We start from the raw sequence: 26,797 nt of genomic DNA on the forward strand, positions 1-26,797 counted from the left end.
GGTCGGGCATAGAATGATCTCACCTCAATGTAGTGCTGGTTAGCCCATATGGGTGTACCAGCTCACAGGCTTTGTCCCTTTAACCCAGGGACCAGGCTAATGGCAGCCAGGATTCCTTCGTTCCTCTCCTCTCTCAGCTGTGGATAGCACCACTCGCCTTGCAGTCACCAGCGTTCTGCACTATGCAGGTGCCCAGTGGCCATAGCGGGTGCCAATTGTAAAAGTATCTACTCTTGGGATTGGTGTGCAAACTGGCTTCCACCTTCTAGCACAAGCGTTACCTGCACTCTGTTAGTTCGTTAGTTCTCTGTACATTAGCTGGTGGTGTGTAATGGAGTTGGCAGGGGTAAGTTGCAAGTCTGTGCAAACAACAATACACGGGGAAGCCGTGTAATGTAAAGATCTGTTTATTGTGGTGCTATCCACACTGAGGTGAGATCATTCTACGGCCGGCTGGACACATTTCATAGTTAACACAATGCGTGCGCTTTCTTCTACATCAGGCTTTCTCAACCAGGGTTCCCTGGAACCCCAGGATTCCTTGAGTACTCTGCAGGGGTTCCTTGGCATTTTCCCCCATCATGGGGGAAGTATAATAGAGCACACTATAATAGGTGGTAGTGTAACAAGAAGCACTAAATTGGGGGGTCAGGAGACAGTATGAGTGGCAGTGTAATAGGAGATAGTGAAAGTAGCAGCCTAACCTATTTAAAGACCATGCCTCCTGCAAAATAAATGCAGGGGTTCCTCGAGATCAAAAAAATTGTTTGCAGGAGTTCCTTGAGATCCAAAAGTTATTTGTAGGGTTCCTCCAGGGTAAAAAGGTTGAGAAAGCCTATTCTACATTGTCTCCTTATATACAAATGTATGTATGCGGCTTAAATATTTTATCCAGCCAGCACCCTATTATAAAGTTTTCTCTCTTTACACTGTTAAAAGACAACTATCTATTAACATGTTTTTTAAACTGGGATGGGAATAGCTTGTCTAGGTGTTCCTAAGTATTGCTGTATTTGTCTCCCTGCTTATCCTTCCTTTTATGTTATCAAATTCCGCTCACAATTCACTAACAAGAGGAGTGTTGGACCATGGTGTCAGACCAGTGAATTATGTGGGGAGCATGGAATCCCTCTCCTTACATCTGTTAGCCCTGTGTGTACTTTATATACTTTGTAGATAAAAAGTCTCACATCTTCCCCCTGCACCCTCCCTATATCCTGCACTTCAATGGTACGTGACCTCTATTGTCTATTTTTGCAGTTTGTCACTATGGATATCAATTTATTATTAAAGCTGTTACAAAGCAGTGCAGACCACTTCCTCCTTTTGCTCATCTCACTAGCTTAAACTAGAGATGTTAAAGGGGAACTTCAGCCTAAACAAACATACTGTCATTAAGTTACATTAGTTATGTTAATTAGAATAGATAGGTAATATAATCTCTTACCCATCCTGTTTTAAAAGAACAGGCAAATGTTTGTGATTCATGGGGGCTGCCATCTTTGTCATGGTGGCAGCCATCTTTTTGGTTGAAAGGAGGTGACAGGGAGCATGAGACACAGTTCTAACTGTCCTGTGTCCTGATACCACCCCCCCCCCCCCCCAGCTGCACGCACTGGGCTTCAAATGTCAAATTCAAAATGTAAAAGAAAAAAATTGCACCAAAACAGCAGAACGAGAACAACAACACCAGAAATCCCATCATGCTTTGCACAGCATAAGGGGAAAACTGCCCGGGGCAGTTTTCTTCTGTGCAGCTAAAAATTAGGCTTGTACAAGAGAAACAAAGTTCTGATGCTGTGAAACTGTTAAAATAACACAAGGCCTTTTCAGTGCTGCTGAGTCGATTTTTAGACTGGAGGTTCACTTTAAGGTAAATACTCGCCTGAAGGTGAATCACGGAACTTGCGGCGACAGGAACCGATGATCGAACATTCCCCAATCCATCTTCCTATCGCAGGAACACGCAACGGCACATGACGGGTGTGAACGAGAGTTCAAACAATCGCGACACTTTGCACGGGAGTTTTCGGGGGATCTTAAAGATCCGATTTGCCATGATGGTCGTAATCACCATGTGTTGAAAAATATGGTTCGTTTAATCGCGCACACATATCCACAGCTCAAAATCATGGGAAATGATTCCTGGTTGTGCAAATAATCGTCGGCTGCAGGAAAGAAAATCACAGGAAAAGTTGCGGCGAAGGTATGTCTGAAGTTTTTGCCTCTCTGCATGAGCTGTCCAGGTAAGCAACCCAGGCTTGGAGGGTTGACTGTCTCAGGAGAATAATGTATTGACTTGTGCAGAGCCAGCAGAAGGAAATGCATCTGTTATTAGCAAGTAAACATTCTTTTTTGTGTGGGAAATTGATACCAAGGCAGGATATTAATACTTAAAGAGAACCTGAGATGTTAAAATATTGTGTATTTATACTTACCTGGGGCTTCTTCCAGCCCCATGAGGACCGTAGCCTCCCTGGCCGTCCTCTTCAGCCCCTCCGTTCTTGCGATATGCCTCCCGATAATTTTTTGCTGTGGAAGGAAAATACTCTGTAGTCTTTTGAGAGATGCATAGACAAGCATCGGCTGTATTGTCACTTTTCTCACAAAGAACAGACTTCCTTTGCTAATAAATCCAAAGCAGATAAAACCTACACACAATGAATTACAGCTTTTGCCGCTCATGTTTCTGACAAAATTTGTACATTGTAATTTTAGAACATTTGGTATTGATAATTGTCCTTTAAGTAATTAATTATATGCATCTCCCTATATAACTTCTTTTGTATCATCTATTCTAAACTCTTTACCAATATTGAGGCCAGACAGGTAATAGGTGGGGAGGTAGACAGTAGTTGAGTCATAGTTAGATTACAATCCAACGTTGGTGACTTAAATATATATGTGAAAATGTGAAGTACAAACCTTAGAGTTACAATAAGACGTTCTTCAGGGGTGATGCTTTTTCTCATGTTAGTAGTGATCCTCATTAACCTAGGACGCAATACCACCAAAAGGGAATCAAATGTAGCAACAGACATCCGAGTGTAGCTGAAAAACTTCTCAGGGTTCTTCCGAAGTTCTCTAAACAGCAGAGGGAAGTGGCCAATGGAAAGCCTCTGAGAGATCATAGGATGCACCCAAAAACGTCGCTGACGTTTCCTTTTCTGCTCCAAGGCTTTCTTTCTCCTCCTCAACAAAAGCATCATGGTAACCATCTCTCCCATCTCACTGTAGAAATCCACTGCAGGACTCTTCATTTGTCAATACAAAGAAACTGAAAACTGAAAGGAGCAGAGTTCAGGAATGACGTCCTCCTGTGAAAAAAAAATTTGGAAAAAATTAGAAACAAACAATTGTGTCTAAATGCAGTCATTTATAGAGAACCATAGGCATCACAAAGTTAACTGAAATAAATATCTCCATTTAGTTGAAAGTAGTAAAAAATCTGTAGAAACCTCAGCTGATCCAGTAAAAGGCAAAAAATAAATAAATCATATAATGAAGGCCTTGCAAAGTATGGACTGATTTACACCAGGAGAAAAAAAATCCTTGACTCTACATACCAATCACACAAAACCTCTGCATCAAAATCTTACCACTGATTATTGCAAACATGGGGCTAGATTCACTAATGCTGGGAATACACGGCTCGACTTTGAGCCATTAAGATGGTTCGAGAGATAATTTCCGACATGTTCGATCACCGTTCGATCGCTTTGCCGCTCGATTCATCATTGAAGTGAATTGAAAAAAGATAAGAAAAACAAGTGGAAGATAAGAGAATCGAGCGGGCAAAACTATCGGGCGCAGAATCGAGCGCCAGAATTGACCTGTGTAATCCCAGCATAAGACAAATAGCATGCCTTATCAGAGATAACATGCCTTATCAAAGTTAACATGCCTTATCAGAGTAATATAGCGAGCGCTACAAAATTATGCCTGCTAATTGGCAATGACGAGAGCTCCACTCGCCCTGCCCTGAGCCCGTGCGGGTCCAATCACTTTAAAGGACATTATCTTCACACTTATTCTATTGGGCCAATCAAAGTGCAGGGATAAAGTTCTTTAAAGTGATTGGACTCGCAGGGGCTCAGGGCAGGACGAGTGGAGCTCTCGTCATTGCCACTTAGCAGGCATAAGTTCGTAGCGCTTGCTAGACTACTCTGATAAGGCGTGTTAACTTTGGCAAGGCATTTTATCTCTGATAAGGAGTGTTCTCTCTGATAAGGAGTTATACCTCTGATAAGGAGTGTTACCTCTGATAAGGAGTGTTACCTCTGATAAGGAGTGTTACCTCTGATAAGGAGTGTTACCTCTGATAAGGAGTGTTACCTCTGATAAGGAGTGTTACCTCTGATAAGGAGTGTTACCTCTGATAAGGAGTGTTACCTCTGATAAGGAGTGTTACCTCTGATAAGGAGTGTTACCTCTGATAAGGCATGCTATTTGTCTTAAGCCTCATCTACACAATACGATTCTTTGTGCGATTCAATTACTATTCTATTTACGATCCAATTAAATCCGACATGTCTGATTGGGATTCGATTCAATTTTTTTTTAAACCAAAGCGTAGTTTATTGAGAACAATGCAGCGTAAGTTACAACACTGCCTGGTGCAAGGCAGAATGCACATATAGAAGTATATATGGAACATATATGCAAAGTATCAGACAAGGTGTATAATTACATAGTGAAAATAAGGAGATACACAAGTCAAATGTTGTAATTTAAAGGTTTAGATCTTTTACATGGTGTCAAAGAGTGAAAGCATTATCGTGCATTTGAGGCAAACATTTCTGATACAACCTAAATGGAATAGTGGGTTATGTTATTGAAGGTCAAGTGGGAACGTGGAGGGCAGGGAAACATTGTGTGGTAGGAGAAGACCGAGATTTTAAAGTGACTATCTCTCTATCCAACTATCCCATATCAGATGAAATTTATTTATGATGTTCCTGTGAAGATAGATGAGCTTCTTGTATGAAAGAGTGCGATCAATTCTAGTTATCCAGGCTTGGAGTGTAGGAGGTTCAGCTGAAAGCCATTTTTGGGCTATTTCTTGTCTGGCTTGGAATAAGGTTTGAGAGATAAGTATTCTGGTGTTATTAGACATAGAATCATCTGTAATTAAACCTAAGATGCACATAGCAGGATCCATCTTCACAGGGCAGCCCATTTTGTCATGCAAGAATTGTACTAGCTGTTTCCAAAACATTGCAATAGGGGGACATTCCCAGATTAAGTGCAAGAAAGTGGGAGTAGCGGAGGAGCATTTAGGGCAAACGGTGGACATACTTAAGTCGAACTTAGCTAGTTTTAGGGGAGTAAGATAAGCTTGGTGGATGATGTATATCTGGGTGAGGCTTTCTCTAATAGATGGGGAAGTAAGTCTAGCCGCCTGAAGAATATCATCCCAGTCTTCATCATTAATTTCAAGGCCACATGCCACCCACTTTCCCCTAGAGGGGGCGTTGTGTAATTCGGCTTTATGTTGAATAAGAATTGAGTATAGTTCTCCCACCATATGTTTCTGTTGACCATTATGGATTTTATCTATAATAAGGGATGTGTGTATAGGCACTGCTGAAGTGCCAAATTGGGCTTTAAAGGCATGAGATAACTGGATATATCTAAAGTAAAATTTGGACGAAAAGTCAAATCTGGAAGATAGAGTCCCGAATGAGAGAAGCCTGCCTCTCTCCAAGATCTGACCCAGGAAGACTATACCCTTTGACACCCAGAGATGGACATCAGGGAGGCCCATGAGTTCGGGGAGGTGGTGGTTGTTCCAAAGGGGAGTGTGAGATTCCATTTGGGTGGTAGGGAAATACCGGAGGTTCCACTGCCACACTTTAGTTGCTTGGTCAAGAAGGGTATGTGCTTTGGGGCCACGAGGTAAAGTACACCTCATAAGGTCTAGAGCAAGGGAAGCGCATCTGGGGTCCCTATCGTAGCCATATATTTCTGGTTTGTAAGCCACATCTGAGGAGAACCATGCTGCTATTTGCTGTAGCTGTGCCGCAATATAGTATTTTTGGAATGAGGGTAGGGCCAGTCCGCCTTCACCATTGGGGTTTTGCATTAGCTTATAGCGTATTTACGTCCGCCCATTGTTCCATACTAAACTGAGTATTAACGACCTTAGACGTTTAAAAAGGTGTTGAGTAATATATACTGGAGAATGATGGAGAACATATAAAATTTTAGGGAGGAGGTTCATTTTTACTAGGTTGACTCTGCCAGTCACTGAAAGGGGAAGTTTAGTCCAAGATCTGCTCTTGTCTCTGACTAACTGGTGAAGAGGGTATATCTCGTTGTGTATGTATTGTTTAGGATCTAGATGGATAGTAATTCCCAAATACTTAAATGTTGTCACAATTTGCAATGGTGGAGCAGGTACAGATGATTCTGGGTCGGGCTGGTCTATGAGTAAGATTACTGATTTTCCTTTGTTTAGCTGGAGACCTGAGTAGTACCCAGACTCCTGGATTACATCTAGTGCTAGGTCTAAAGAGGGGCCTATATCAGCCAAATATAGAATGGTGTCATCCGCATACATGGATATTTTCTCATGTGTATGGGGAGTACGAAGACCATGTATATTTGGATGATCTCTGATTCTGCATGCAAGGGGTTCAGCTGCTAAAGCATATAAAAGAGGGGACAGGGGGCACCCCTCCCTCGTACCTCTTTCAAGGGGAAAGGACTCAGAGACCCAGGAGTTTGTGCATATGCGGGCACAGGGATTTGTATATAGTATTTGTACCCATTTCATAAACCTGTCTCCGAATCCAAATCTGGCAAGAACCGCCTGTAGATATGGCCATTCGACGGTATCGAAGGCCTTAGCCATGTCAAGCGAGGCTACCGCTCTCTGGCCTGGGTTGCTGTGTGCACATTGGAGGTTTGCCATGCGTCTCCGAATGTTTATGGCCGTGTTCTTGCCAGGCATAAAACCCGTCTGATCAGGATGAACTAGGTCCAAAATTACAGTATTAAGTCTAATGGCAAGTGCTTTGGCCAAGATTTTAGCATCGACCGGAAGTAAAGATATGGGCCTATAAGATTCACATAAAAGTATATTCTTCCCAGGCTTAGGGAGCACTGCTATTAAGGCCTCTCGCATTGAAGAAGGCAATGTAGCCTTTTCAAAGGCCTCTTCATATAGTTCTAGGAGAAAGGGCGATAGTTCCTCTGAGAACCTTTTATATATTTCAGTAGGGATACCATCCAAGCCGGGGGCTTTCTTGGAGGGGAAACTAGCTATTGCCATTTCAAGCTCAGCTATGGTAAAAGGTTTGTCCAGTAGGTCACGTTGTTCAGGAGAAAGGCGTGGGAGATTAATTTCAGTTAAGAATATCTCAGAGTCTGATTGAGTTGCTGGCGACTTAGTTTGATATAGGCTCTTATAGTAATCCCGAAATGTGGAGTTTACAATTTCTGGGCCCCGTACCTCAGCACCTGCCTTATCTAAGATGGATGCAATTACAGGGGGTGCTGCATAAGTACGTGAAATTTTAGCTAAGAGGGTACCAGTGCGCTCCCCTTGCTCATAGTATGTCTGTTTTTGAAAAAAAAAGTGAGGATTTGGCCCTCTCCTCGTGGTGTAGGGCAAGGCTTCTAATAGCACGTTGCCAACTTTCATAGTTAGTGGGCTGTGGCTCCTGAAGGTATTTCTGTTCTAAGGAGGATACCTGTGCCTGGAGTTCTTGCTCCTCTTGCACGTTTGACATTTTATGGGAGGAGACTGCTTTGATAAGGATACCTCTTAGGTAGGCTTTAAGGGTTTCCCATACTAGCATTCTGTTATCTTCATCTCTATGAATGTGTATAAACTCTGTTATCTCTCTGCGTATCTTCTCATCTGCTCCCATGACATCCAACCAAAATGGGTTAAATTTCCATAGTCTGGGCGGAGGAGGAGTTCCCCATTGTATAGAAAGCTGAATGGGGGAGTGATCTAAGACCAAACGGGGTAGTAGCTTAATTTGTGATACCAGTGGAAGCAGATGAGGCGACGCCAAAACAAAGTCAATACGCGATAGGGTACGGTATGTAGCTGAGGAGCAGGTATAACCTGGCTCCCCAGGGCGCAAATGGGTCCATACATCCAGCATGTTTATTTCATTTAAAAATAAAGAAGGAGGTTTCTTTATCTATTTGCAGGGGGAACCTGTCTTGTTTTGGGTTTTTGACCGCATTAAAGTCCCCCATCCATAGTGCGGGAATCCCAGGGTATCTCATTATGAAGGATAAACCCTCTTTAAGAGGGGTAACCGAGTATGGAGGGGGGACATAATATACCAATAAGAGGAGAGGCAAACACACTATAGTATAGTTGAGAAAGATGAATCTACCCATTGGGTCAATTTGAGAGGCAATAAGTTGAAACTGAAGTTTCTTATTGACTAGGATTGATACTCCCCATGAGGTCTGGGAAAATGTAGCATGATACGCCCAGCCCATCCACCCCCTACGAAGACTTAAGGTTTTAGTGCCCGACAGATGGGTCTCCTGAAGAGCCACTATGTCAGGTTTTTGTTTGTAGAGATAGGATAGCAGTGTTTGCCTCTTTATCTTATCGTTCACTCCTCGTACATTCCATGTAATTAAGGTTAGCTGAGATGCCATTTGACAGTATATCCAAGTAATTTGCAATGTTCTATATCATTATAAAAATAGCATGTGTTCATTCTATAGCTGCACGCATAATACTGAATTGCACCAGTTACAATGGTTACTAAAAGTAGATCCCAATGCCCACCCTGCCCTTCCTTTAAAACGAGGAGGGCTTTAACCCCAAACCCAATAACGTATATCCAGCTAACATAGAAGCTATAACCTAACTCCAAATAGTAGCTGAGGAGATAACACAACAGAAGCACGAGGTAGAGACACATTAGTGCTAGAGGTGGGGGTTGCACTTGAGATCTGAGGGGGGGGTCCGTGCCCCAAAAAGAATGGAAATGACATATTCCATCAGGCACCCGGCCAGTTACTGAACTCAGTATAAGTTATATGCCCAAGTCCCAGAAATGTCCCACATTCACATCCATTATGCTATGTCACAATGCACTGTCAACAATCAGGTGTTGGATGGGAGGGGGGGGGAGGGGTGAAGAGGAAAAATTAAAAGGGGGGGAGGGGGGATTAGGACGAGGGGTTTGGGCAGGGGGGGGTTGAGTATGGAAAAAAGGGGGAGGGATGACAGGGTAAGGGGGGTACAGTGCAGAGATATCTGTTGTCGGTTACTGGCATAATAGAGAAAAAAAAAAAAACATTAGTCCATGCAAAGCATGATAGTGCACCCATAATAACGTGCAACACTGTGGTTGCTGTTCACTGAGCAAGCCTCCTTTTTGCATCCATGCTATAGCAGGGTCTGGAGTACAACAGAACTGCTTGCCATAAGATACTCAGGATCAGCAGTAGCCTATGTAGGTATCCAAGTATGTGTATATGAGTTTTCAGGAAGATGTTGCATAGGCAGATGGTAAAGGCCGCTGTAGGTATACTAAAAGTAGGTGCGTCACAAATCAGGACAGCCATTGTTGCGGAAGGTAGTTAGGACTCTGAGGCCTTGGCCTCTAGGTGGGTAAGGTTCAGCAAGGCGATACGGGTGAAAGATTAGTCTTGTTCACCACCATCTGGGCGAAGGGTCTCTTGTGAGGTGTAAAGCGAAAGTTACTCACTGTTCAGGCGATCTTGAAGGTGACTGGCGAACACGGGGGCTTCGCGGCCTAGTTTCGAGCCAGTTAAATACCTCTTGTGGGGCTGCAAAGAACTGGGTGCGGTCTCCCTCTTCCACACGCAGCCTGGCAGGATACATCATGGAGTATGGTATGTGTAGGTCTCGAAGGTGCTTTTTAGCTGCTGTAAATAGTGCACGTTGCTTTTGGACTTCCAGGGAAAAGTCGGGATAAAAGGAAATTCTGGCGTTTTGATAGGTGATTTCCCCTTTGTTCCTTGCGGCACGGAGGATGGTATCCCTGTCGCGGTAGTTCAGGACTTTGAAGGTGAAGTTGCGTGGTGGGGCACCGGGCGGGGGTACCTTAGGTGAGATGCGATGCGCCCGCTCTATAATGAATACTGAAGAGAAAGTATCTCTGCCAAAGATGTCGGTCAGGAGTGTTTCCGCAAATACCTCTGGATTGGGGCCTTCTACCTTTTCGGGCAGGCCTACGATTCTAATATTGGATCTGCGGTTCCTGTTTTCGAGGTCATCTTGCCTGGAGTGCAAAGTTTTAAGTTCCCGCTGTGTTGCTTGCATTGCTGGCTGCAGAGGCCTAGTGGAGTCCTCCAGCGAACTTATACGGTCTTCCGCTTGGGTGACACGCGCTCTCAGGTTCTGTATGTCCTGCCTCACTAACGAGACATCCGTGCAAACCTCTTCTAGTTTAACAGTTATGACAGCTAGACTCGCCTGACATGCTGAGACCCCCTCCAGGAGCTGTTCAAGCGGGCTTGGTAGTGGTGCTGGCTGGGAGAATTCATCTTCCGAGAGGTTGTCTGGAGTGCCGGAGACACTGGGAGTGTCGGCGCCATCTTGGCTGGTATGCTTGAATTGGCGGAGTTTCGCCGCCGCTTCTGTGGCTCTGCGAGTCATGACCGGAGAGAAGGGCTGCGGGTTGCGGGGATTCTTAGCTGTGTCCTGGGTGGTATTAAGGGCAGCCAGGGTGCCGGCGAACATCTTTAAAACGGGTTTAAGCATGGAGCCTCTCCGAAGTGCGTCTCTACCTCATGAGCTTCCGGTCACGCCCCCCGGATTCGATTCAATTTAATTTGCCATTGTTTTGCAATGGCAAATCGAATTGAATCCCGATCGGACATGTCGGATTTAATCGGATCGTAAATAGAATCATAATCACATCGCACAAAGAATTGTATCGTGTAGATGGGGCTTTTGTGAATCAAGCCCTTGGATTGTTCACCTAGATTTCATTCTTTTAGAAAAAAAAAACTTTTTTTTCTAAAAGTAACTGTATCTGCTACAGAGAGTCGTTGTGGAAGGACACTACAGATTTCCCCAGCACAGAACCCATTTCTGCAGATGCCAATTAAATGTATTTTCTTCAAGTCTTGGAACCTAAAGATCTCCACCTTGTGGCATGGGAATGATTGTCCATCACTGGAATGCATAACCTGCAGCTGTTGTACCCTGTAGTTGTAGAAAGTGTTTCTGCTGCACTTCCACTTTGTGTGTTTCTTGAGCCTCTTGGTTCCCTTGACCATAAACTCCTATAGGAATATTTAGTTGATTAACTGGTATGGCCAGTGTGAAGCATGCACCAGTGCAAAGCAGTTTTGAGGGTCTAGTGATAGCTCTTTTTGGCAAGCATGAATCATACCTACACTTACCTCCACCTTTGCTATCTTATGGCTGTAGCTTTTTCAAATCTGATTTAACCAAGGTTTTTTCCACAATTCTCAGTTTGGGTTTCCAGAATGTGTCTGTAGTGTTATGTTGTTAAATTACTGACAGGCTTTGATGTTCTTTTCTGTCATCTTAATCCATGGCTGCAATTGGATATACTGTAAGCATCCTGACAGAGGCTGCGAACCAACTTTGCTTGGCTTTACAGACATAAAGGTTGATGCAATTACCACTTTGGTGCCTTTAACACCAATTTTATCTCATTTTGATGACTCCACTATATTATATACTTTGTAAACAACGGCAACAAGAAAATTGTTGAATTCTTTTCATTTCATATTACTAATTGATTTGATAGATTTTATGCATGTCTTAGTAAACCTTAAAGTTAACCTGTGAAAAAAAGCTCCCCTAGGAGGCACTCACTCCAGGAGGTTCCTCTGGTTCCTACGCTGGGACCCCTGAAAAGCGGCCTCCTTGCACATGCGTGCTAGCTCCGGCCCATTTGGGTTTTTGGAAATAGCCGAGCCCGATCAGGTCTGTGGGGCGGAACCAATCCAGCCCGGCTTTTGCCAAAGAAAGCTGAGCGGGACGGAGCTACTGCGCCTGCAGTTCTTTTTTTCAAGGGTCCCAGCGCTGGAATGGAGGGACAGAAAAGGATGGGGAAAGCCTCCTTTGATCCAGAGGCTTCCCCCTGCCGAGGTAAGTACCCCACAGGGGCACTTCTCATCCTTACAGGTACACTTTAATTTGTTAAGTCAGCTGTTGCCTTTGATGTAGGGTTTGGATCCCAACTCAAACCAGTATGTAAAACGGTAAGGAGTCTTTGGACTTCCTAATGATTCTGGTTACCCGTGGAGCACGCCCTAAGTGGCTGCAGCCCCAAAGCGCTTTGAGTCCACCGCACTATACATGTTATGCGTCTTGTCTGAATTCTGGACTTTGTATAACATTTATTTATTATATATACAGCATAATCTCATTTCAGTAAAGATTTTGATATAGTAAACTACTTTTCAAGGTTCCGGCCAAACTCCATTATAATTCTATGGGGGAAATGCCTTGTGTAACAAATGCAGATATTATAAAACTTTGGGTATAGTAAAATAGTTTTTTGTCCCCTACGTGATGCTGTCTCTGGCTATAGTAGAAAGTAGGTGGCTCATGTGTCAGTGTAAGACCAATGAAGTCAGGATGGAGCCTCTCTGCACCCAATATTACAGTGCAAGACGCGTGTTAAGTCCTATCCACAGAGGTATTGGAGCCAATTGCAAAGTGAGTGGATTCTCCTGATTGGCTGCCTCTTTAACAGTGGCTGAATGATTAGCCTAGTGTAGGAGTGTCAAACTTAAATACAAAGTGGGCCTAAACTGAACACTGAGACCTAGTTGCGGGCCAACCTCAATGTCTACTAGTCACCTTATGAAGTTCCCTGGTGTCTAATGGCCTCCCTCCCAACCCCTATACAGTTCCCTGGTGTCTAGTGGCTTCCACCCTCCCCTATACAGTTCCCTAGTGTTTAGTGCTTTTCCCTACCTCCCCCATATGGCATCCTTGGTGTTCTAGGGCTTCACCTCCAATATAGTTTCCCTGGTGGTCTATAGTGGGCCAAACATAATGCAAAGTAGGGAAATCACTTGAGGGCCAAATTTAATGGCTATGAGGGCCAGATTTGGCCTGCGGGCCAGAGTTTGACATGTATGGCCTAGCGCTTTGTTAGATGTTGGCACCAATGGGATCAGGGCCAGGCCAAGGCTGGCATCTATCCTCCCTCCCTGTTTGCCAATATTTGCACTCCCTGGACCATGGAGGAGGCAAGTAAGTCTGTGTTGCTTGCGCTCCGTAGAGGAGGGACTAGGGGGCACAATGCTTCCATCATGTAGGAGAACATCTGGACAGGGCATGTGTGAGTAAGGTCTGCACATGCCCAATAGAATGAAGTGCTCTTGCATGGAGGATAAAAAAAACGTGCATGAGTGACTCCTTCTACTGGGCATGCATGGATCGTACTTGCGCATGTCCTGTACAGATGTACTTGTCCACAGCCAGAGCGTGACCAAAAGATGAAATGAGTCCTGCATAGGGACGGTGGGCTTGAAGAAGATCTAGAAAGCATCTGGACCATCTGGAGGCTTTCCACTACTGAGCTAAGTGTCTTAATCTTATGTTCCCCCATCACAGGTGAGACAGTAGTTTAGATGTGGGCCATTCAGTTTACAATAAATATGTGAATAATTATTTTTTCACACAGATTATTTTGGATTTATATATGGTAGCACGAGTATCTTACGCATCCTGTGTGTATGTTGTACAAAAGGGGGGGACAACGGAAGAGGTAGAGGGACGGAGAGTTGTTCCAGTATGAGTGGCTTTCCGTGTGCCTACTCCCTTTTCCTATTAACAGGACAATTTTGCAGCCCATTGATCGATTATGAGTGCCACGGTAATTGATCGGTGGTACCCATGAAAGGTTGAATTCCTGCTAACCAATCCAATCAGATCTATGGGAGCGATACGAAAAATAGATTGATTGCATTCATCTAATCAAACTGACTTGTGGGAATGCAGCCGTTAATGGGCACAACCGATCATTTCCAGTTGATTACCGTGGTACCGACTGGCTGCAAACGTGTACCGTTAAGGGGCACCTTAAAGCTGGATGTACACTTAGGATCCCCATTCACTAGCTGCGAATACACAGTGTTTCCATTGCGTTTTTAAAAATGCATTTTCATTAACTTGATAGTCATGGAAAAATCGCAGTGCTCAAATTTACCGCGATTCCCATTCAAGTGACTGAGAATGCATATTTCAAAATGCAAACGCAACAGAAACTATGCAGATTCGCAGCCAGTGGAAAAGGGCCCTTGTAGTTTGCTACCTGATGTGGCAAAACTATCGATTCCTCTGATCAGATTCAATTCCTGCCACACACAGCACATCCACTTACAAAAGATTGTACCAGGGAATCAATTGAAAATGGATCGAATTTCATCACATGCAGTTCGATGCAGTGCAATGCTATCCCCCAATCAACCTACACTTTCCATCCTGTCCAATCAAAAGTGACATTTTGGAAGATTCCCAGGAGATATGATCAGTTTCCATGCACGGACCCTCACCCTCTGAACATGTCCGAAAAGAGTTTGTTGGATACATCCTAGTGGATATACTATGTACCAGCACAGTTGTACTGCGCCTGCGTGAGTATGGCCATGCCTGTGCAGTAAACCGATTGTCCACAAGCAACTCTGTGCTACTGTGTAGGCACAGTACGACCACACTCGTACATGTCGATTCCTATTGCCTACAGTCCATTCACACTAATTGCTGTAGCGCTTTTTAAAGCGCTAGCGCAATAGTAAGTATATGGCAGTGATCTCACTGCAGCGATTGCCACCGATCGTGGGCGAATCGCGTCAATCACGAAACACTTTACCTGCAGCATTTTTTTGGGCGATTCGGGAGCGATTTAGCATGCTATAGAAGTGCTAATCGCGAACACTCCAGGAACGCATATTTGTTCAGTGATTTTTCCATGTTAAGTCACGGAAAAATCACCCGCTGAAAATGGTAGCATTAAGCACTACTGGTTTACGTTTTAAAGTGTGAATGGGCAAAACACACATTTTGGCCTGGTGCACACCGAGCGGTTTTTGAAGCGTTCCAAACCGCTTCCGCCTGTGAAAACGCTTGGCTAATGTATTTCAATGGGATGGTGCACACCAGCGGTTTGAGGTTTTTAGCAAACCGCAAACGTGGGTCCTGCAGCACTTTTGAGGTTTGCAGATGCGTTTCTGCCTTAATGCAAAGTATAGGAAAAGCTCAAACTGCTCTGAAAAACGCTAGATCAGAGCTGTTTTCCAGGTGTTTTTGTTACATTAGCTGTTCAGTAACAGCTTCACTGTAACAATATTTGTAATCTGCTACACAAAAACACTCCAAAAAAAGCTAGGCATGTTTAGAAAACCTCTCTAAACATGCCTAGAATCGCTCTGAAAATCTGCTTCAAAAGCCTCTAGCATTTTGCAGATCTGCTAGCGGTTTTGGTGTGCACTGGGCCTAAAGGAAAATCCACCCAGTTTTACAATTCTCCCCAAAGGTGGCCACACAGGATACAATAAAATGATCTGATTTTACAGCAATTCGATAAATATGATCGGAATCTACCCAAAAAAAAAAAAAAATCGAAAAGAAATGTTCATTCGACTAAAAAATCTGAACGGATTTCCCGTTTTTTTTTTTTTCGATTTTGATTGTTACAGAATGCTGTAAATTTTTCTAAAGACTGTATGGTGTTTGTGTTTAAGCCTCATCTACACGGTACAATTTTCCGCCAGATCCGGATCTATTAGATAATTTCTAACTGGTCCAATCGGATCGCGTTAGATTTTGCAATAGATTTTTGGTACTTATCAAAGCAAAATATTTCGCAAAATTGATCTGAAACAATTTAGACATCTACACACGATACAATTTCTTATTAGATCTATCTTATGCTGGGTACACATGGCAAGATTTTCCATGCGATGTTCTGACCAGATCCTTTTTTCCGCACGATTCTGCGCTCGATTCTCTTATCGCCATTAGTTTTTCTTATATTTTTCCATTCACTGCTATGAGAAATCGAGCGCAGAAACGATCGGGAGCAATATCGGACATGACGGATTTGATCAATCGGATCCATCGATCTCATGGAAAGTTGTACCGAGTGTATTATGCTGGGAATACACCATACAATTTTCTGTTAGATTTACCTGCCAGATAGATAAAGTTCAACATGTTGGAAATGTATCTATCTTACCATCTATCTGACCAGCAATTAGGCATTGTTCTGCTCAGCAGGAGATGACCAGAAGACAAGGCACCAGAGATAATGACCATTATCTACAGAAAATAATCTAATTATGCATTCTAACAGAAATCGAACAGAAAAATCTAACAGAAAATTGTATAGCGTATTCCCAGCATTATGCTGGGCATACACGGCGCGATAATGCGCCGGTATCGAGCCAGCGGCTCGATGCCGACGCGTCCCCGCTCGTCCGCGTGGATCGTTTCCCGCCGGCGCTCCTTATCAGCCGCTCGATTCCCCGCTATTGTCCGCCAGCGGGGAATCTATCCGTCGGGTCATTGGACTTGTCGGATATTATCAATCGGCCATCAGCGGCTCGATTGATAAGGACATTCTCGAACCGTGTATGTTTAGCATTAGGCATAAGAGATCTGGGGATCTTGGGGGAAAACTGAAAATATTTTTGAAATGTTACAATCAGTCAGAAAAAAATTGAGGGCAATTCTTGAATTGAACAGATATTTTATGGTGTGTGGCCACTTTAACGGAGGGCAGGTGTGATCAGCCGTCTGGTGGTCAGAGAAGACAGTCCTATTTAGCTATATGTAAGAAATGTTACAGTTGTAGTTGGCTAATTACTATCCTAAAATGCTCAGTACAAGTACTTCACTTAGTAATACCCTAATTTGTTAAATGTAGTCATGCTGCAAGTAATGTTTATTTCTGTGTATATCTACGCAATGAATTCGGTCAGATTGCATAGAGGGCTCACAACCTCTGCCAGAGCAAAAAACATATTCTCCCTTACAGCCAGTAGCCACGCCCACAATTTACATGCTGCTGGTTTACATTGCCCATACTGTTTGATGTTTTATGCTAAATACGATTATAGTCATGGACACGTACTGTACATGTAAATATTCTATACGAGTGTGTATTGCGTTACCGTGTCATCCAGTGTTTGCATCAGCAAAAAGTTCGGAATACAATGAGCGCCCACAGCGCAATGCATCATCGGCATATGCAGATTACAGAGCGAAGCACTGCCCAATCTCCCATAATGCAGCGCGACTTTCACGGTCACCGCAATGGCTGAGGCCAGAGGAAGCGGAAGAAAGAGCGGAAGTGGCTGCTGAATAGAACCTGTGCGACCCCGGAGGATTTGCGGGGTTCTCTCTCCGCACAGATAGGGATAAGGGAGAGGTAGATAGTGCTGCTTGATTGTGGCTGCCTCCTCGGCATGTTGGTTGGCTCCTTCTGTCGTCTGTGGCTGTTTTGAGCCAGTATGTTGGAAGGAGGCTCTAACCCTAAATGTGTCGCTAGTGCAGAGCCACTGCAGTCTCCACTTATGCACCTGTAGCTGTGGAAGCCTTCTGCTGCCAGTACCTCTAATGTGCTGTCTCTGCAAGGTGCAGCACTGATGACATTATTTCAGTTTTCTTCTTGTTTCATATTTAAGGCACTGCAAAGATGTCTGAGAATCAGGGAAACATCCCCATCAACAACACAAATGGAAACCGGGTCCGAACACCCAACTTGAACCAGAATCCTCTGATAAATGTGCGAGATCGCCTTTTCCATGCACTTTTCTTCAAGATGGCGGTCACATACGCCCGACTTTTCCCCCCTTCTTTCCGTAGAATATTTGAGTTTTTCGTGCTGCTTAAGGTAACTTTTTTAAATGTTGCGTTGGATTTGGATCGTTGCTTTCTTTACATAATAAAATATGATGCATGCCTTGTAAGGGTGTGCACACACATCCAGCTTTGATTGGCCAATTTTACCATTTTCATATAGTATGATGGCCAACAGATGTTGAATACTATGAACAGAATATGAAAGCAAGCTCTTATTCTACATGGAAGTAGTAAAATTGGACAGTCACAATTGGATGTTAGTATGCACCTTAAAGAGAACCCGAGGTGTGTTTAAAGAATGTTATCTGCATACAGAGGCTGGATCTGCCTATACAGCCCAGCCTCTGTTGCTATCCCAAACCCCCCTAAGGTCCCCCTGCACTCTGCAATCCCCCATAAATCACAGCCCTGCTGTGAGGCTGTGTTTACATCTGTAGTGTCAGTCTCGGCTGCTCCCCCGCCTCCTGCATAGCTCCGGTCCCTGCCCCCATCCCTTCCCTCCAATCAGCAGGGAGGGAAGGGATGCAGGCGGGGACCGGAGTTCTGCAGAAGGCGGGGAGAGCAGCAGACTGACGCTATAGAGATAAACACAGCCAGCTCTGACAAGCTGTTTGTCAGCCGTGTGGCTGTGATTTATGAGGGATTGCAGAGTGCAGGGGGACCTTAGGGGGGTTTGGGACAGCAACAGAGGCTGGGCTGTATAGGCAGATCCAGCCTCTGTATGCAGATAACATTCTTCAAACCCACCTCGGGTTCTCTTTAAAGCAAATCTGAAGTGAATAAAAAAAAAAAAGTTTTATACGTACCTATGTAGAGGGGAGGTTCGGGAAACCATAAAGCCTTCCTTGTCCCCACTATGAACACTGTCCTGTTCCTACACCAACCCTGCTGGAAGCTACCCATTCTTCAAGGTCTTTGGCGCTTGTGCAGCCTTTGTAAGTATTTGCATTACCAAGCACTTCTGAAGACGACTGCATCCATACTGCGCGAGCCTGGACAAGCTCGTTTTCAGAAGTACTAGTCGTGACTCGTGAGGGCTTCATAAGGCATGCACTTCCACCAGGAATAGTGCAGGAACTACGGAACAGTGCAAGGTTTGGGAAGGCTCTTTGGAAGCCTTCCCTCAACATAGGTATGTATAAATACTTTCTTTCTTTTTTTTAAACTTCAGATGAACTTTAAAGCAATACCAAGGTGACATGATGAGATAGACGTGTATGTACATTGCTAAGCACACAAATTACGGTGTTACTTTTTTTTTTTCTTACTCTCCCTGAAAGTTATTCAGGTATGCAAGTGACAGTTTCTGTCCAGTCGGGACCTGGTCGGAATATAGCATAACCCTCACTGATAAGGAATAATAGCCATAAGACACTTTCCTGGCAGAAAATGGCTTCTAAGAGCATGAAAAAGGGTCAATAGTTCATTGATTTTCGCTCTGGCATACTTCAATGAATGTGTCATTGAGCGGAGACGAAACAGTAAAAAGTAGATTTAAATCTAAAATAAAACTGGGTATCTAAAAAAAATTTTTATAAGAAAAGTCACTTTTAGTTGAAGGATAGATACAATTATATCCATTTTATTTTCACCTCTGTATTGCTTTAAGCAAACTTACCATTCCTGTAACCACTTAGGCCTGGAATCCACGAGCATTGCTTTTGCTAAGCGCTTGTGATTTGAAAAGGTCTTGGTAATGTAATGCTCTGGTGATTTTTTTTTTATTTATTTATTTTTTTTAAGAAAATTGCATCCCTCAAGTGGGATCACACACACAGCATTACATTGGCTGGTGCTTTTTAAATTGCAAGCACTCAAAAGCACTGCTAGCGGTCACAGGCATTACTATGGTTTTCTTAGATGGAGACCATTGGTTGAACATAAGTGTTCCTGCAAATTTGGTGTGAATGTATTAAAGATTGTTAGGTGTGGAAAGGTTGTGCGCTTTTACAATCCGTGTCTGGGACTTAACAGACTATAGTGTAGGATTACTGAAATAATAGTGAATTGGCTGTTGTGCAACTTAAAGCACAACTGCACTAAAATACAAGTATGAGCTGGTCAGATCTGGGCTTTCTTCTATGCCCCCATAATTGCTGGCCTCCCCTACGTCTTTGTGTGATATGTGCATTGCCAGTCCACTTGCACTCTCTTTATATGCACTCCCCCACAACCATGTGCTGGAGTCCAGCTGGGATTGTTCTGGACATGCGCAGTTACAATTGTATTCAACAGGAAAGAGCATGTGCACTTGCTCTGACTGCGCTCAGTCGGCACTTGGAATGGGGTAAAAGCAGGAAAACGGAGTAAAGGCCGGTTGAGGTGAGGTGCCACTGAGGTTATGGGGGAAATAGGTATTGCCATCTCTTTATTTCTTTATTGTTTAGGTACCCTTTAAAGAATATCAATTTATTTTTCTTGTAAAACAAATGATGTAAAGGGCCTGATCCAATTCACCTTTTCTCCAGTTTTTTCTCCTTGGTGATATTTTTACATTAAAAATAAAATGCCTTTTAAGCCACCACCAGCAAGCAAGAAAATACTCAATAACTTTGACAGTACTTTTTCATTTGCATAGTGCAAAAGTTATTTTATACAAAAGACGAAAAATATTCTCCTAGGCGAAAACTTAGGAGAGAAAGTCAATTGGATTGAGACCAATGTGTCTATGCTGCAAAAATGTTATTTTGTAATATACTATTTAGCATTAAAAATGTTAAACTTTTTAGTCTGCAGCTAGCAATCTTAGGCCTCCTTCACACAGGAGGCTGAACTGTGCGCTTGTCAGGCAGTTCAGCCTTCCAGCTGCTGGCTACTAGTGCCTACATAGGCTGCAATTACGTCCAGTGGTATGTCTACATTTCTAACCCCACTCATGTCAAACATGGCGGAAGAAAGTGTGACTCCAAAGGATCTGATAAGTTGCTTGAGACCATAGGTGTAGATGGGGAAAGGACTAAGCTTTGGAGAACACAGAGGGAGAGGGTAGGAAGAGGAGTTGCTGTCTAGATGTGCAATTCTAAAGGAACTTTCTGAGAGATGACAGCCACAAGAAAGCACTGGATGCCCAGAGAGGAGATTTGGAGAAGCTGATGATAATCCACTGTATCAAAAGTTGAGTAGCGATCCAGAAGGATCAAGTGGACACCTTTTGGCTTTTGCTATGAATTAATCGCTGACTACTTACAGTAAATAGCGCTGTGAGTGTAGACTGACTGGGCCACAAGCCAGACTGGAGCTGATCAAACAGTGAGTTTGCAGTGGGGTTGACTTGCCAACTCCTAGTGGATGTGAGTAAGAGCAAGGTAGGAGGCGGTCAGAAAAATAAGTTATGCATACAAAAATAGGACATAAAACTCTGGTAAGTCGAAAGTATAGGTCCTACCTTAAATGAGGACTTCTCACGTGTATGGTAGTGGCACCTGAGGCTTACGCTGCCTTCTCCAGGGCACAACAATCGACCTGAGGAAGCAGTTTACACTGTGATACATGTTGTCCCAAGTGCTCAATAAAATTTTTTTTGAACTAACACACATGAGGTCCTCATTTAAGGTAGGGCCTATACTTTCTACTTGCCAATATTGCAAGTCCTATTTTTGAATGCAAAGCTTCTTTTTCTGGGTGCCTCCTACCTTTCTCTTACTCAGATTCAGTAACCCCTGAATAAGGGGACCCACTCTACAAGAGACCTCCAAAGAGTGATTTTTTTTCCCTTTCCCCTCCAGAGCTGTGGTCAACAAACCACATTCACAAAAGGTTGAAGAGAAAGGTTAGGGCAGGTAAAAAGGAAGAGGAAAGCAGTCATGAGGTGAGAGAGTAGGTAGTGGGACGTGATTTATGCTGGGGAAACACGGTTCGTTTTTGCCTTCGTTTAAACCTTCGATTCGTTCGATAAACGAATCGAGTGTTGAAAACGTATGTGAAAATAGTCATAATCTCATTATGGTTTCGATTAATAGACCCCAAAAACGAACGACTAGTGATCGAACATGTTTGATATTATCTCTCTTTATCCATCTAATCGAGCCATTGGTAGGCTTGATGGCTGTTCAGATCGATTATATATTCGTTTATGCTAGTCCGTCCCTGTAAAAAGGGATTTTCGTTTCGTTTCTTTGCAGCCTTCGATCATTGGAAAAACGAAACCATCAGAATCGAAAAAAAAAAAAACGAAACCGTGGGTGGTGATATTAACCGTATTACCGATTATTTCGGGATCGAAAAGGACAAAAGGCACAATCGAAACGAAGGTTTAAACGAAGGCAAAAACGAACCGTGTATTCCCAGCATTACAGATGTGAGTGTTTAGTTAATTGGGTTAAGACTGATAAGAGAGGAGGCGAGGTTGGGGTTTGGATCTGCGAGCTAGGCTGCTGAATGAAGCTAGTTTAATGCTGTGCATACACGGCCCATTTTTTTGCCGCTCGATTATCCCGTTCGATCGTTTCGCCGCTCAATTCTGCAGTCGATTCTCTTATCTTCTGCTCGTTTTTCTTATCTTTTTCCATTCACTGCTATTACAAATCAAGCGTCGACATGATCGAGCGAGAGATCGGACATGTCAGAAATGATATATCAAGCCATCTAAATGGCTCAAAAATGAACCGTGTATTCCCAGCATAAGTAAGGTTAAACAGAGCTTGCTTCTGTGTAATTCAAAATATTTTTTAATGTTTGCATTGTTCCATTACATACTTGTATAATTATTTTGGAGTGTTTAAATCCTCCAATGTCTGACAGGGGCGTAACAATAGACCCTGCAAGGAATGCAGCCGCCATGGGCCTCCCGTGGGGGGAGAAGTTTCTTTTCCCTGTCCAGAGAGACTGACAAGGGCACAGAGAGAAAAAAAAAGACGTTCTGCTCTCTGCACAATTGTTCTAATGACTGCATCAGCTCAGCCACTGTTAAGGAATCATTCAAACTTTTGCAGACAAAGATTTGTACACAGTCCCTATTCAGTGTTCAGAATGCAGGTTTTATCACAAAAGCTATTGTAATTGATAGAGAAAATGTGTGCAGTGCTTCACTGTTGTCTGTTTTTATCTGCATGGGGAAAACACATTCAGGTGTGCACTAGCCAATCGAATAACATTGGTTCCAAGTTTACCTGTGCAGAAAGCAGAGGGAGGGGGCCCCATCCAAAGTTTTGCAGGGGGGCCCAGTGATTTCTAGTTAAGCCCTTGATGTCTGGGATCTTGGGGATGGCTCTGTCAACCTGGCCATGGGAATTCATATTTGAAAAATGTCACTGGTTAAAGCATTGTATTTCAACTATCAGAATAACTAATGTTAATACTTATCCTGACACCATACAGCCAATCCCTTAAAGAGACACTGAAGCGAAAAAAAAAATGATGATATTATGATTTGTATGTGTATTACAGCTAAGAAATAAAACATTAAGATCAGATACATCAGTCTAATTGTTTCCAGTACAGGAAGAGTTGAGAAACTCCAGTTGTTATCTCTATGCAAAAAAGCTATTAAGCTCTCCGACTAACTTAGTCGTGGAGAGGGCTGTTATCTGACTTTTATTATCTCAACTGTAATTGAACTGTTTACTTTTCCTCTGCTAGAGGAGAAGTCATTACTTCACAGACTGCTCTGAAAGACTCATTTCGAATGCTGAGTGTTGTGTAATGTGCACATATTATAGAGTGATGCAATGTTAGAAAAAACACTATATACCTGAAAATAAAAATGAGAATATTTTCTTTGCTGCTAATCTTCTAGTAATTATTCATAGTACACAACCAATTCATTATATCATATATTTTTTTTCGCTTCAGTGTCTTTAAAGAGACACTGAAGCGAAAAAAAATATATGATATAATGAATTGGTTGTGTACTATGAATAATTACTAGACGATTAGCAGCAAAGAAAATATTCTCATATTTTTATTTTCAGGTATATAGTGTTTTTTTCTAACATTGCATCATTCTCTAATATGTGCAGATTACACAACACTCAGCATTCAAAATGATTCTTTCAGAGCAGTTTGTGAACTAATGACCTCTCCTCTGGCAGAGGAAAAGTAAAAAATTAACAAACAGTTGAAATAATAAAAGTCAGAAAACAGCCCTCTTCACGACTTTGAAAGTCGTAGAGCTTAATGGCTTTTTTGTATAGAGATAACAACTGGAGTTTCTTAAATCTTCCTGTACTGGAAACAATTAGACTAATGTATCTGATCTTAATGTTTTATTTCTTAGCTGTACTACACATACAAATCATAATATCATAATTTTTTTTTCGCTTCAGTGTCTCTTTAACCACTTTGTCCTCCTTGATGTAGAACTACGTCAAGGAGGCCATGTGCGCTCCCGCGGCCGATCGCGCGTGTGGACGCGGATCGTTAGCCCAGGAATCAATGAATCGGGCCATGGTGCCCGAACACTGATTCCTCTCCCCCGCAGAAAAAGCGACAGCTTCTCTCGGAAGCTTCGCTTTTTCTGCCTCCTGTGTCCCTCTAAGAGTACATGTTACGTCATGTAAACAAACTCATCTTGTGGCCAAAAAGTAAAACTACATCTAAATGTAAAAAAAAAATAAAAATAAATAAAAAAAATAAAATACACATATATTTACTTAAAACAAATACTATTTACATCCCACCCTCCCAAAAATACCCACATAAAATGTTTAATAATTAAAAAAAAATTACAATAAAAAACCCACATAAATTTTTACCTAAGGGTCTAAACTTTTTAAATATCTATGTAAAGATTAAGTATTTCAAATATTTTTTTTTTTTTAAAGCTTGTAAATAGTGATAGATGCAAAACAGAAAAAATGCTCTTTTATTCCCAAATAAAATATTGTCGCCATACATTGTGATAGGGACATAATTTAAACGGTGTAATAACCGGGACAAATGGGCAAATACAATACGTGGGTTTTAATTATGGAGGCATGTATTATTTTAAAACTATAATGGCCGAAAACTGAGAATTTTTTTTTCAGTTTTTTTCTTACTGTTAAAATGCATTTACAGTAAGGTAGCTCTTAGCAAAATGTACCACCCAAAGAAAGCCTAATTGGTGGCGGAAAAAACAAGATATAGATCAGTTCATTGTGATAAGTAGTGATAAAGTTATAGGCTAATGAATGGGTGGTGAACATTGCTCGGATGCATAAAGTGAAAACGACCGAGGGCTTAAGTGGTTAAAGAGGAACTCCAGTGAAAATAAGTGTTTTATTTTTACAATAATTATGTATACATGATTTAGTCAGTGTTTGCCCATTGTAAAAACTTTTAAATCCCTGATTTACATTCTGACATTTATCATGGTGACATTTTTACTGCTGGCAGATGATGTAGCTGCAGCTTGCTTTTTTGGCAGTTGGAAACCGCTGTAAACAGCTATTTCCCGCAATGCAACAAGGTTCACAGACAGGAAACTGCCATGGTCCTCAGTTTCTTGTAGGAGGTGTTTCACCACAATATCAACCATACAGAGCCCCCTGGTGATCAGTTGGTGAAAAGGAATAGATTTCTCACATGGGAAAAGGGGGTATCCGCTACTGATTGGGATGAAGTTCAATTCTTGGTCATGGTTTCTCTTTAATGGGCTGCTCATGGCAGTTAGTGTTCTTTCACAGTGGCTCCTAAAGCTGTCATGAAGATTACATTGCAGTAAATTGGCATGCTGTATACAGTCCAGTATTTCCAGCTCAGCAATGCAGGCTACTACCACTAAACTGGGCTTTTCCACTGTGGTTGCATGGTTCCTGTATCAATAGTAAGGCCTGGCACCTCTCAGGTGGGTAGAAGACAGTTGCTGGTCATTAAACTATGGGTACTTGTTACCAGGGCTGTGGAGTCGGTACAAAAATCTTCCGACTCCAACTCCGACTCCTCAGTTTCTAAAAACCACGACTCTGACTCCGGGTACCCAAAATGGCTCAGACTCCGACTCCTCGACTCCGACTCCTTAGTCTAATACTTAACAGGGCTGTGGATTTTGTACAAAAATCATCCGACTCAGACTCCCGACTCCAACTCCTCAGTTTATGAAATCAACGACTCCGACTCCGGGTGCCCAAAATTGCTCCGACTCCTCGACTCCAACTCCGACTCCACAGCCCTGCTTGTTACAATCAGGTTCTACTGAATGCCAACATCAGGTAGCACACTTGAGGTAAGGTTTCAGAGAGCATTTTTTTTATGTGTGCTGTTATTAATTTTTCACATGCATTTTTGCCCTATTCATGATTATGAATGGGGGAAACCTCTATACATGTTCCTCTTCTGGTTTTGCCGATCTTGATAGTGAAAACTTCTCCATTTTAATAAGATTCCCATGTTCTAGGAATTTGCGTAATGTGAGGCCATGAGAGCTCCACCAATGGAAAGATCTGGGGTCTAGTCCCTCTTCAGAAATAGAATTGCCAAGGAGTTCAGTAGCCATGTAAATTTGAATAGTATTTCCTCCCACAATTTAGAGGTGGTGTGCATTAGCAGAGAATTAGTTTGTGACACCATACACAGCTGAACATGTGCTGTGCTCCTCGACTAATATTCACCTGTTTTTGCTAGAACGGTTGTCGGAGAATATGTAAATATACTGTAGTTGGGGGACAAATGGTTTATTTACTAAGATATTTGGCGAGGCTGTGGAGTCGAACTTAATGCTCTGACTCCTAATAAATTTAAACTGTAATTAAAAGAGAAAATATGTTAAAATGTTAAATTTCTCAGATAATACCATATATACTCGCATATAAGCCGAGGTACCCACTTTTCCCTCAGGAACCAGGAAAAAGTGATTGACTTGTGTATAATCACTCTCCCCAGTATAGCCCCCTCCACAGCAGCCAGATGTGCCCCCAGTACAAGTCATTCCTTCTCGTCATAGCCAGGTGTGCCCCAACGATAATACAACTGTGTCTCAAGACATCACTAGATGGCATCATAGATATTAGACACAGAGATTGACACACCCGATCATCATAGATATTAGACACAGAGATTGACACACCCGAT

General features: G+C 42.7%; 2 protein-coding genes across 6 annotated transcripts in view; one reads left to right on the forward strand and one right to left on the reverse strand.

The window, feature by feature from the left end:
• LOC137512208 (uncharacterized) overlaps nucleotides 1-17,262 on the reverse strand; it is an 81,690-nt gene extending 64,428 nt beyond the window's left edge. Inside the window, exons 1-2 of one of the 2 annotated variants that reach the window (XM_068234040.1) lie at nucleotides 17,119-17,262; nucleotides 2,926-3,317 (exon numbers count right to left, since the gene is read on the reverse strand). Coding sequence is in view for 1 of the 2 variants with exons in the window: in XM_068234039.1 (XP_068090140.1) it covers nucleotides 2,926-3,260 (335 nt within the window). In the remaining variant the exon portion in view is untranslated. The remainder of the gene's footprint in view (nucleotides 1-2,925; nucleotides 3,318-17,118) is intronic. The other variant, XM_068234039.1, reaches the window with a different exon arrangement.
• The window catches only part of TMEM259 (transmembrane protein 259), a 144,336-nt gene continuing 134,792 nt past the window's right edge, over nucleotides 17,254-26,797 (forward strand). For 3 of the 4 annotated variants that reach the window (XM_068234038.1, XM_068234037.1, XM_068234035.1), the window contains exon 1: nucleotides 17,254-17,840. In XM_068234038.1, the coding sequence (XP_068090139.1) occupies nucleotides 17,643-17,840 (198 nt within the window). In that variant the 5' untranslated portion in view covers nucleotides 17,254-17,642. The remainder of the gene's footprint in view (nucleotides 17,841-26,797) is intronic. The other variant, XM_068234036.1, reaches the window with a different exon arrangement.

Source organism: Hyperolius riggenbachi, chromosome 1 (assembly GCF_040937935.1).
Source record: "Hyperolius riggenbachi isolate aHypRig1 chromosome 1, aHypRig1.pri, whole genome shotgun sequence".
In the NCBI taxonomy this organism is placed as follows: domain Eukaryota; kingdom Metazoa; phylum Chordata; class Amphibia; order Anura; family Hyperoliidae; genus Hyperolius; species Hyperolius riggenbachi.